The 12,639-nt window shown below is 38.1% G+C and overlaps 1 protein-coding gene across 1 annotated transcript in view; it reads left to right on the top strand.

Moving 5' to 3' along the window:
• The window catches only part of KCNT2 (potassium sodium-activated channel subfamily T member 2), a 480,656-nt gene that overhangs the window by 426,127 nt on the left and 41,890 nt on the right, over positions 1-12,639 (top strand). The window contains exons 23-25 of the mRNA XM_004700062.2: positions 1,992-2,093; positions 7,279-7,362; positions 8,615-8,743. Of these exons, the coding sequence (XP_004700119.1) occupies positions 1,992-2,093; positions 7,279-7,362; positions 8,615-8,743 (315 nt within the window). The remainder of the gene's footprint in view (positions 1-1,991; positions 2,094-7,278; positions 7,363-8,614; positions 8,744-12,639) is intronic.

Raw genomic sequence — 12,639 nt, 5'->3', positions numbered from 1 at the left:
TAGCATTGGACTTAAGACTTGAGTTGGACTGGGCTGGGATACCTTCTTGATATAGAATTGCATCTGGATATAAAATTCTTTATATACATAGTTGACTGCCACTGGATTTGTTTCTCTGCACAACCTGGTCTTACATAGTAAACTATTTCAGTTAAATCAGGAATGAGTTAGTAAAGGGATGGGCTAAGCTATTGGCAGGGAGAATAGACACATACTAGGTAAAACTGATGAGAATTGTGGAAAAGTGCTAACTTTAATGAAATAAATTAGACTCAGAACAAGGGATAGGAAAAACATAATTGTGTGCACTTATGTATGTATCTATATGATGACTTGGAAGTTGTGTGCATAGATGTATAAAGCTCAAAGCCATGAATGATGATAAGGTCACATAGGAAGAAAGCAATTCGAATGTGAACCTTACTGAGGGATTGATTTGGTGTTCATATAAAAAAAAGACTAGGAAGAAAATAAGAAACCGTGGGGGTATAATGGGTGATATGTTGGGCTCCTAATAGCAAGGTTAGTAGTTCAAACCCTCCAGCATCTCCATGAGGATAATAGGAGGTTTTATCCACCTAAAGAGATTTACAGCCTCAGAAACCTTACATAAGGTCACTCGGGGTTAGTTGGAAATGACTGGAAGGCAGGCAGGGACAGAGAGAGGGAGGAAAAGCGAGTGAAAGTGGGAGAGGAAGAGAAGGAGATGAAGAGAGGAGCTAAATAAGAGAAAACAAGTTGTGAGAAATCTAAAAGATAAAATGGAAGTGGAGGGGGACTGATCCCACAGAAAAGGGGGTGGGTAATTTTTATAAGTAGAATATACTGTGTCAAATTATGAGAGATCAAGAAGGATGAATGGTTAGATGAGCCATGGGAGTTGGTTATTCTAGGATTATTGGATGCATGGGAAGAGTGTTAATCAGAATATAGGAATGTAAAGGAATTATATTTGAGAAAATGCAGGACAAGTAATATAAACAAGGAAGCCTTTAATTTGGTGCCAATTCTTTTTTGTTGTTTTGTTTTTTTTACCCACTCCCACACTGATCTGCTAAATCCAATAATTTTATCATCTCATTCCATATGGTATTGGATGGACACAGATTAAAGGAAACAAAATTTCTGCCAAAAACAAATTTCTTTTTCCAGTAAAGCACATGCTCATGACAGAAAATCAAATGGAAAATTTAGTTAACACCAAATGTACTAAGGTGTTTGGGATATTTTAATAAGGATTTGGGTAGCTCAGATTTCTTTTAGATGTTTTACTTTTGAGTGATTGTTAAGAAAACATAAAATTATCATTGAAATTTCGATTGAATGGAGAATACCACTAGGGAGAAAATGTATTTTTTAAGGAATTATAACATATTTGTATTACAAGTTTGTTTTATATGCTTGTATAACAGAATGCTCTATCATTATACCTTGTCACACAGTTAGCAAAAGGCATAAAAACATTGCATGAAGTCAACATTATGATCCTGTACATCTTCAAACTTCCATTAAAGAATGATGGTGGAAGGACAAATTGAGTTTGCCTCCAAGACTAATTTGTTAATACAACTCCCCCACCCCCATTCTTCACAAGGGGAGGTTAGGAGACTGCTCTGCAGAGGCTGCAGATTCACTTTACTCGATCTAGGTGCTTACTTCTACTATTGCCTCAACACAAGGAAGACTGACTTGTGCTTTGTACAGCTAAATCTGTTTCCCTTGTAAAGAAAATTGGGTAACAAAGGAAAAAAGCACATTTTTATGGTTACTGGCTATTGTCAAGTACAAACTTCACTCATCTTCTTTAGGAAATTCTCCTAACCATGTCCACATTTTATATTTACTCACATGTCTTCATGTACAAAGTCAAGATCATATATAATGAATATTATTTCTCGTATATGTCAGAAGTGTTGGAAATAAATACAAAAAATAAAAAAGAGAGAGAGAAAGAATACTTACTAAATTTTCTGTCTTGAATTTCGGAGCAGAAAGAACGGGAGAGAGGTTCTAATTTGGCCTTTATGTTTCGGCTACCTTTTGCGGCTGGCAGAGTGTTTAGCATCAGTATGTTGGACACACTTTTATATCAGGTATGTTATGCTTTTTCTTTCTAATGTGTATTCGATAAACTAACTGTACGTTTTAAAATAATGAATTCCTTTAGTGGTTTTCACAGGGCTGTTACCTGAAAATCACTTCTGGAAATAATACGATAGTTTAGTCCATAGATTTAATGACATACATATTCCTATGAAATATGTGCTATGAAGAGCTTTTAGAATAACCTATGGAAATTGTTAGGGCTTCTTGGTGGCCTGGTGGGTCACACATGGGGCTACTGAACCAAAGGTCAGCAGTGTGAACCAACCCGGTGCTCTTCAAAAGAAATGCAGCTGGCTGCTCCCACAAAGACGTACATCTCCAAACACCCAGGGGGCTGCTTTGTGCTTAGGGTCACTGAGTCAGAACCGGTTCAATGGCAGGAGGTTTGGTTTGTTTTATGGAAATTACTAATAGGCATTATTCTGTTACCAATGTCTAGCAGTGTGTCTTTGGATACATTATTACATTTCACATAGTACTTGAATGATGTTACTAGATTAAAAAGAAGAGCTAGGAAAAAAATGTTTAAAATAAAGGTGCCACACCTTATAGTATACATTGTTTGAAATAAAACCGCAAGTTGATGGAAATAAACTGATAAACCAAGTCCATTTTAAACATCTGAAAAGATTGTCTGCTTTAGAAAACAGACATGAAAAACAGACAGATGAAAAGGATTTAGAACCACTCGGAGAAGGGTGAGTTTTCTGCCCTCTGTACCCATAGGGACTATTTTCTCAGTCCTACATGGTCACTGCATCAGAAGCGTTCAATGGCTTCAAGTGAATTCGGACACTTTGTGGGTTTTTACATTTGTTTTATTTTTTAAGAGAACAATTTAGCGTGGCCTTGAGTGCCAAAGTGAAGTCATCATTCAAACCGGAGAAACTTGAGACATCTAGCTGTACAAATAAATCTTATAATTTCAATTCAGATTCCCTGGCAGAAGCAAGATAGCAATCCTGCTTCAGACTTTCTGACTCTGGTAATCAGCCAATCTCCAAATATTTTCAGTAGTTTAAAAAAAAAAGATGTAGGGCTTTAAATTATTTCTTAACTTTTATTGCCAATTAGGCAGCTAAGCATTTGATAGTGCCTATTTTCCTTCCTCTCTATATTTTATGTGCTTTCTTCTAAAGATGCTTAAAGGTTTTCTACTCACCATGGGTAGTTCTGCCTGGAGGTAAGCCTCTAGCTATGTGAGGAACCATCTGCTGATGCCAGATGAATGCTGGAGCGAGCCCACCAAGCAAAGGACTATAAACATTCTCTCAGGAAAGTTTTTCTTCTAAGGATCCCTGGTGGCCCAGTGGGCTGAAGTGTTGATATGCTAAGTGCAAGGAATACAAGGTTCAAGTTCACCAGCCACTCTTCCGGAGAGATGAGGTTATAGGCTTTGATATATTTGGAATCACTGGGTCAGGGGAAAGCAGTGTAACACTTGGCTAGCACCCTACTTTTATTTATTGATTTATTTGGAGTTTCACAGTTTATTCGGGAAGTAATAGGTTCTTGGAGCAGAAATAACTCTGGACAGTCTCTTCTCATCCCTGCTCCCAAGAACGCCTCTCTGGCCCTGGGCCACTGCCTTGTTCAGGCAAGTGTTACAAAGCTCCTAATGCTGCCATGAAGTGCTCAGGGACACCCAACTGTATCGGCAGTCCTCTTCCCCTCAGGTGGTCAGTTTTTTCTGTGGGTTGGTGAACCTAGCCGTGCCAAGTGTCGTGATGCCCCGATTCACAGCAAACTTCCTGTCTGAAGGCCCTTGGCTCTCTCACTTGCCAGGAAGGCGACTGCTTACTTTCCTGAAGATCCCCTGGTTCTTATTGCTGCAAGTCCTTGCCATCTTCAGGGTTACCTCTCTCTCTCTCTCTCTCTCTCTCTCTGTCTCTCTGTGTGTGTCTGTCTCCTTGGTCTAGGACAGGCATCCTCAAACTATGGCCCATGGGCCACATGCAGCCTGCTGAGGACATTTATCTGGCCCTCCGGGTTTTGCCCGTTGGTTTTTTATACTTCAAAATAAGATATGTACAGTGTGCATAGGAATTTGTTCATAGATTTTTTTTTAAATTAGAGTCTGGCCCTCCAACGGGTCTGTGGGACAGTGAACTGGCCCCCTGTTTAAAAAGTTTGAGGACCCCTGGTCTAGGATGTTCTCAGGGCACTCCACCCCCATCTCTTTTTCCTGGTGGTCGTAGTCGTATTTTCTGCTTGGTGATTTTAAACACAGCGGGATGGCAAAATAAACCAATCTCCTGTTAGGGTTCCATATACCTTATTTGTGTGGTCTCAGCTCCACAGGGGTGGCACAAAATGAATTTATGTTATTAGCAAGATAGCCAGTCTCCTTGGTGGGTAACAAGTGCCTCATTTGCATAGTCCCACCCAGTCATTTAGTAGAGGTCACAAAGTTTATGTCTAGAAGGGCAATATTAAGCCACTTGTCACATGTGCTACTGCTTTTGCATTTGGACTACTACTTTTACCCATCGTACTCTTCTCGTCTCCCAATCCTAGCCAGGTCTCCTTCACGAAACATTCACTCCTCAGGCTTCTTGAATGTGTGGATGGATGTCTTTTAGCAGTTCTGGGAAATCCTCAGCCGTTATTAGTTCCAATACAGTGAACCCTCGTTTATCGCGGTTAATCAGTTCTAGACCCTACCGTGATAAATGAAATTCCGCGAAGTAGGATTCCTTATTTGTAAATCAAATATTTTCGTACTTAGAGCATAGAGGACATGAAAAAACACCCTTTAGTCACCATTACACTCGTATTACCCAATTTATTAAACGAAAAAGGGAAAATACAGTAAAACATTTTGGACGTTACAATTATCTTTTTTTTAATTTTTACTATGAACTTATTACGACTTGTCACGATGCGCTTTGCTTCCTTGTTGAAAGTGAAAGTAGCCGTAGCACAGATGGTTTTTTCCTCTTTATGGATGGAGCAAACGGAAGACTCATTCAAGTCGAAATGGCGTGCAACCTCCACGATTTTCTTGCCATCTTTGATCCTATCCAAAAGTTTTACCTTTTCCTGGATGGTGAGCATCTTCCTCTGGCGCTTATTTTTATTGTCAGAAGGCTTAGAAGAAGCAGCTCGTTTAGGAGCCATCATAGGGCTTAGATAAAATTTCTTAAAAATCGCAATTACAGTACACTGTACAAAAGCAAAAATGCATCTGATATGTAGCTCCGATATGTAGCAATGCAGACAGAAGTGTGTACAGTATGAGCCAATCAGTGGCAGTAAGGACAGAGCATGCGCTGTTACGCAAAAACCGCGATAGAGTGAAGCCGCGGAAGTCGAAGCGCGAAGTGGCGAGGGTTCACTGTACTGACTTTATTACAATCCCTTTCTCTTTTCTATCTGTGTCTGTGTTAGACATTTTTACTTTGTTTTTATTATTCCTGTCTCTCACTTTCAGTTTTTCTATCTCTTCTTTGTGCTGCATTCTTCATACTTTAAAAAAAAGTAAATCATTTATTAAATGATTTTACAGGGATCCTACTTTTAGGGGTCACTGGTAATTCAGAAAAGCAAAGTCACTATTCTCAAGTCTATTCCAATTCATAGCGACCCCATAAATTCATAGGCACATTATAGGGAAGTGCTTGGGTTTCCAAAGATTTACATCTTTATAGCAGCAAACAGCCTCATTTTTCTCCTATGGAGTTAATTCAGTCCCAAATCCTAAGGTCAGGCAGAGGTGAGCCAAATGCAGAATTCACAGCCACAAGTCAAAAATGTCAAAAAGTCAAAGCAGATCATGTTTCTTCTACCAAAGTTTAGTCCAGAAACTGAGGTTTGGCTTTCAGAGGATGTACTATGTGTTAGAACTATATGGTGGTACTAGGGTATATCCCCCATTCAAAGAAAACAAAGGATGGTGTCTTCAAAGGTAGAGTCTAAAGATGCCCTAAAGAAAAGGGTGTGACTTGGTTTACACCCTCTTCTACAGTTAACTCTTAATTCCACCGTAATCCTGCTCATTAGTATAATAGAGAACACCATCCACAATGGGATTACAGCCCCAGGCGTCCAATCAAAAATTGCAGTACATCATATAAGGAATGATGGCTGGAAGAGCCATATTAATGGACTGCAACTCAGTCTCTAATGTTGCACATCTCAACTCTTTCTAAAACGTCATTCAGTTCCTCTGGACTGATAAAAAAGGAATGGGCCTTTCCCCTTATTTTCTGATACAAGTAGCACAGTTACATTTTCTGGAACTAGCTATCAGTGAATTAACAAGGACCCCACCAACTAGCAGATGTATTTTAAAGGGATTATAACCTCTTAAAAGTCATTCCTAAACCAAACAATGCTATTCTGTACACTTACCACTCCTGACTCAAGGTGACCATTTCTCAGGATGTGCTGATAATTCTTACATGCAGTCATACAAGCTATTTGCATTCATTGAACATTTGTTGTTATTGCTATTTATTCGAAGCTTAGAATAAATTGAAGCAATGCTAAACCCTTTTATGTGCCTATTTTGATCAAAATGTATTTTGTATAGTAGAACAAAACTAGCTTTAAATTTTTCTACCAAGAAAATTTAAAATGTACTGCAAATACATTTTGTGGGGTAAAGATGAGGCTTTCTGTTTCTGCCAAGATTGAAGCCTCGGAAGCCCAAAGGGACAGCTCGACTGTGCCTGGTGGGGTCTCTGTGAGTTGAAATCAACTCAATGTCAGTGAGTTTTCTTGTTTCATAAATATATTAAAACTTAAATATTATTAGGAAATTAAAAAAAATGTACTAGAATAAAGCATACCCCTAAAATTTTAAAAAGTTGTACACATATTTTACTCCAAACATATTTTAAATATTTTAATTTTATACTTTTCACCGTTTTATTTCATCCTACAGTTGCATGTTACTAAATTAGTCAAAGGGTTTTTAACTGTGTCTGACAGCATAAAATGAAGTATGTCAGAAATCTATACATCATAATTATTCTCTTTATTTCATTATGGACTATTTAACTGTGGGTGTTTATTTTGGACAATGAGAAGATAACATTTTATGTCCTTTCTTATTGAGACTTAATGTATTACCAGAAGTAGTTTATTAAAAGTGGTAAGGCTCTCACCATCTTAAAAATGACATACATTATGTGCACATAATAAACACATCCTTCATTTATCTTACAGTCTTTTGTGAAGGATTACATGATTTCTATCACCAGGCTTCTATTGGGACTGGACACCATCCCAGGATCGGGGTTTCTTTGTTCTGTAAGTTAACAAATTTTGGATTAAATGGTTGCTCTGCTAGAAGTCTCTTAAATCCATGCACGTGATACTTTATTAATATTATGATTTCATCCATGGTCAATGTAAACAATATCATGTTCCACAACATACTTTCAGAGGTTGGCAGTCATTTCTAATTACAATTTGCCTTAGTTCTCTAGTGTGTACATGCTACTTTAGCTAACTTTTCTGTCATGTTTTTTCTAATGTGAGCCCAAAATATTACACGTAAATTTCAGTTTTATTTTTAAATTTTCAGGAAGCAGTTCAGAAATTTTAACCCCACTTTTTAAAACGTGTCTGAGAGGATTTAATAAAATGACTAGCTAACAATTCAAATTAGTGAGTAACAAGAGGGATTAGAAATCATGACCCCAATTCTACCTTACAAATCCGGCAAGACCAGAGTATGTACACTGGTACAGATAAGAGCTCCCAACACAGGGAATCCAGGACAGATAAACCCTTCAGGACCAATAATGAGAGTAGTGATACCAGGAGGGGAAGGGGAAGGTGGGGAGGGGGGGGAGGGGAGAAAGGGGAACCGATCATAATGATCTATATAGAACCCCCTCCCAGGGGGACACAAAACAGAAAAGTGGGTGATGGGAGACTTTGGTCAGTGTGAGACATGAATAAACAATAAATTTAAAGGGTTTATGAGGGAGGGAGGGTGGGAGAAGGGGGAAATGAGCTGATATCAAGGGTTCAAGTAAAAATGATGATGGCAACATATGTATAAATGTGCTTGACACAAGGGATGAATGTAAGGGTTGTGATAAGAGCTGTAAAAGCCCCCAATTAAATGATTAAAGAAAAAAGAAATCATGTCTCTTGCCTTTCAGCCCAGGTGTGAGCTACTATAGATCGTTCTTCTGTCTCTATGCTGAGTGTCTCTCGCACTTTCATCTTTCCAGCATCTCCAACCCTCCGGTGACTAGTAACAGCCTTTAGTTCTTGAAACTTTCTCCACCCGTTCTCCAGTGTCTTGCAGTTGATCACCAGTGCCTGGTGCCTACCCATATTGAACTCATACAACGTTCTACTGCCACATATTGAGTTCTCAGTTCCTTAAGTTTGAGTGGCCCTTGGAGAAATACAGAGGTCTAGTGTGACAAATATGCTAATCCAAGAATAAGAACTTAAAATTTCTCATTTTAAGATCTCAAAATATTTATAATTTCTGCTTTTAAGAAATAAAAATGAGTATGCAAATAATCTATGCATATTACAGATGAAAATTACTGAAGATGATTTATGGATCAGGACTTATGCCAGACTTTATCAGAAGCTGTGTTCTTCTACGGGAGATGTTCCTATTGGAATCTACAGGACTGAATCCCAGAAACTTACCACATCTGAGGTTTGGAAACACCAAATTGTTTCTACTAAGATATTTAATTTGGTTAAATACAGGCATTTGCTGTATTGATTAGTATGCTTTGAAACTACAGAGTTTTTGGAAACATACAGAAGGAGTGAAAAATAATGGTGTTCTGAGCACATGGTATGTCCTGTCACTGAAGAAGAAGAAAAAGCCATTATTTTTGCTTTAAATTTTGCCAGCTCTTTGCAAGATATTTTGGGTTAAGGGATTATTATTGACTATTATGCTTTATGGACTTAGGAACTGGATGCTTTATGTAGATCTAGGATTTGTCATTTCCAGATGAGTTACAGAAAATAATTAACTCCGATACATAAATCAGGCAATATAGCTTCATTCATTCTTTTTATCTATCTATCTATCTATCTATCTATCTATCTATCTATCTATCTATCATCTATCTATCCATCTATCTATCTATCATCTATCTATCTTTCATCTATCTATCTATCATCTATCTATCTATCATCTATCTATCTTTCTATCTATCTATCACCTATCTACTTATGCAGTATATAACTTTCTAATCTACTCCCTAACTACAAATACTAGCATTTGGAAGGAAGTAAAGTTAAGAGTAGTTAATAAATATTGAGCTCGTTCGGCTGCTAACCACATGCTCTGCGGTTAGAATGCTCCACAGCAGAAAGATAAAGTATTTTATTAACATAAAGATTTACATTCTTGGAAATCCACAGGCAGTTCTATTCTGTCTCATAGGGTCAGGATGAGTCACAATCGGCTTGATGGCAGTAAGTTTGGTATTTTTTTGGACATGGAAGGTCACTTTAAAGTCAAGAACAGTGCCAAAGCTTCCCAGAGAAAAGCTCCATGATTTAAAGGCAACATAAAGTTTGCCAATATAAAACAGAATTTCTCATGTTTGCATAGATAGGAAAGAGCCCAGGTGGCATAGTGGGGTATGCATTGGGCTGTTAGCCACACGGTCAGCAGTTCAAAGCTACAAGCCATTCCATGAAAGAAAGAGGAGGCTCTCTACTCCCGTAAAGATTTACAATCTCAGAAACTTACACAGGGCAGTTCTACTCTGTCCTGTAGGGTCACTATGAGCTGGAATCAACTTAATGGAAGTGAGATTGAGAGATCTATATCTGAAAATGTATCCACATATGGATATGGTCATGTCATGTAGTTGTCATGGTCATGTTGCTGAGCATTTATAAGTTCTTAGTAAAACATCAATTTTTAAAATTAAAATCTTACAGAATAAAATTTTTCACGCATGTACAAGACTATGAATTTACATAAAGTTGCATCATATAAATAGCATGATATATTCCTGAGGGGTTTTGATTAAAAAGTTACCCCAATGTTATTTGAATTTTTGTCATCCATACCTTCTATTGATCTTAATGAAATTTTTTTCAATTATGAGGCTGAAGGAGCCCTTAGAGCATAGTGATTCATACTTGGCTGCTAAGTGAAAAGTCAGTGGTTTGAACCCTTGCTATTATGCCCCGGTGGGGTAGCAGGTTACAAGTTAGGCTGCTACCCAGCCAGCCAGCCGTTCAAACTCACCAGCCACTTTGCCGCAGAAGGATGAGGGTGTCTGCTCCTGTAAACGTTGGAAACCCACAGGTACAGTTTGCCCCAGTCCCATACCATCTCTATGAGTCAGAAGCGACTTAAAGGCAATAGGGATGAGGCTCACATCAGCCCTAATATTGTCGTAGCCTTTGGAATCAACCTCAATCACAATAAAAATTGCTGATCTTCCGAGATAAATGAAGGTCTGTATGTAGAATATGGAGCCATCGGGTGGTGTGATAGGTTAATGCCCTTGGCCCCTAATAAATAAGTTGCAGATAAGAGTACTAGAATCAATTTTTGTTCCCATGTCAAAATTGATATTTTGTCACTTATGTAAGTAGATATAGAGGCCAGCAGGAAATAGTTCAGTTTTTCTGAGATGTTTTCTGGTAGTGTAACTGTAGCCACAGGGATGCTAAATGCAGCTTTTCTGCTGTATCACCTGCTGAATTTGAGTCCTTTCTTGACTGTGAGCCCTGTAGTTCACTCCACGGGAAGTAAGATCAAATCATAGGAAAGTGAGAGTGACTGCCAAGAGAAACTTTCCTGATGCATAAATACATAGCATGGCTTGGTCAGGTATGCATAAAAATCTTCTTAAAGTACTAGATAGGAAAAAAAACCTATTACTTGATTCCAAATTAGGAGAGTATGTGTGCTTTCACACGCGAGCAATTAAGCATTTCTAATTTGACTCTGGTAAGCATAAAGATCTCCAATAGCATAGTATTACGATGTTCTTGAGGGATGTGTCAATTTGGAAGTAGAAAATTGTGTTCTCAGTTTAGTCCACATTCATGTCAATCATTTTAAGTTATTAAAGGTCTGTGTGGTGTGCTGTTTACATCATAGGTAGGGGAATGAGAACTGAACATTTGTTTTGACACGAGGGAACATTCAACATTTAATTTTCCAGCAAAAATAAAGATCAACCCAATAAACTGCTTCTAAGTTCCCAAACCTCTAGTTTATATAGAAAACACATATCCTTGGGCATCTAAAATAAAGCCCAGCTAAATAAAAATGACCCTTTCTATGTTCCTGTATATGCATTCTCCTCAGTTATTAACATGATTAGGATCCAAGAGCATGGCATTATGTGAAATTTAAAATTATGTAAAACAATGTTATGTGAAATTGTAGGATAAATTCATCACAAAATAGAGGATAAACTCATCATCGCATAAATGCCAAATTGTGCCATTATACAACTGCTGGATTACGTGACTGCAAAATCATTGAGAATGATGGCCCCGCAAAATTGAAATATGACTTAAGCCATCAAAACTAAAAAAAAAACAAACTCACTCCCAAAGAATTGATTCCAACTCATAGTGGCCTAGTAGGACAGTTGCACTGCCCCTTTGGGTTTCTGAGGCTGTAATGTTTTATGGGAGTAGAAACACTTGTCTTCCTCCTGCAAAACAGCAAGAAGTTTTGAACTGCTGACCTTATGGTTAAAATCTCAAGGTGACTCTGTTGAGTAAGTATTGGATTGTTAACCGCAAGGTCTAAGGTTCAAATCTGCTGCTCACTCTCTGGGAGAAAGATGAGACGCTGCTCTACAAGAGGCTGTTAGCCTCAGAAACCCTGGAGATGGTCCCAATGAGTCACTGTCCACTGGATGCATTGGCTTTCGAAGTTAGTGTTATCCTTGTGTGCTATCTTGGCATAGATTAATGCCAGATATATATACAGATGTAAGTGAAGAATAGTAACATAGATTTTTTATATTATAAATGCAAACATGTCAGATAATGATATCGTTGATAAGTGAGGAATAGGGTGTGTGTGTGTGTGTGTGTGTGTGTGTGTGTGTTGTTAGGTGCAGTTGAGTTGGTTCTGACTCACAGTGACCATATGTACAACAGAAAGAAGCATTGCTCAGTCCTACAACATTTTTACCATTGTTCTCATGTTCAAGTCCATAGTTACAGCCACTGTGTCAATCAACATTGTCAAGATTCTTCCTCCTTTTCACTGTCCCTTTATGGTTCTAAACATACTGTCCTTTATCATGGGCTTCCCTCTCCGTAAAACATGTCCAAAGTAGGCGGAAGTCTCAACATATTTGCCTTTAGGAGCATTCTAGCTGTACTTCTTCTAAGACGGCTTTGTTTGTTCTTTTGGCAGTCCATGGTACTTTGAATATTCTTCATCAGCACTATAACTGGAATTCATTGATCTTCTTCAATCTTCCTTATTTAATGGCTGTATTAGTCTGGATACTTTAGAGAAACAAATCCACAGAAACTCATGTATAAGAGAGAGTTTTATATAAAGGTTAAGTGCGCATCAAGAAAACATCCCAACCCAGTGCT

This window comes from Echinops telfairi, unplaced genomic scaffold (assembly GCF_000313985.2).
Source record: "Echinops telfairi isolate 266 unplaced genomic scaffold, ASM31398v2 ScPeMD7_7424;HRSCAF=8462, whole genome shotgun sequence".
Lineage (NCBI taxonomy): Eukaryota > Metazoa > Chordata > Mammalia > Afrosoricida > Tenrecidae > Echinops > Echinops telfairi.
The sequence above is the reverse complement of the archived record's forward strand: the minus strand, read 5'-3'. Positions and strand labels throughout refer to the sequence as shown.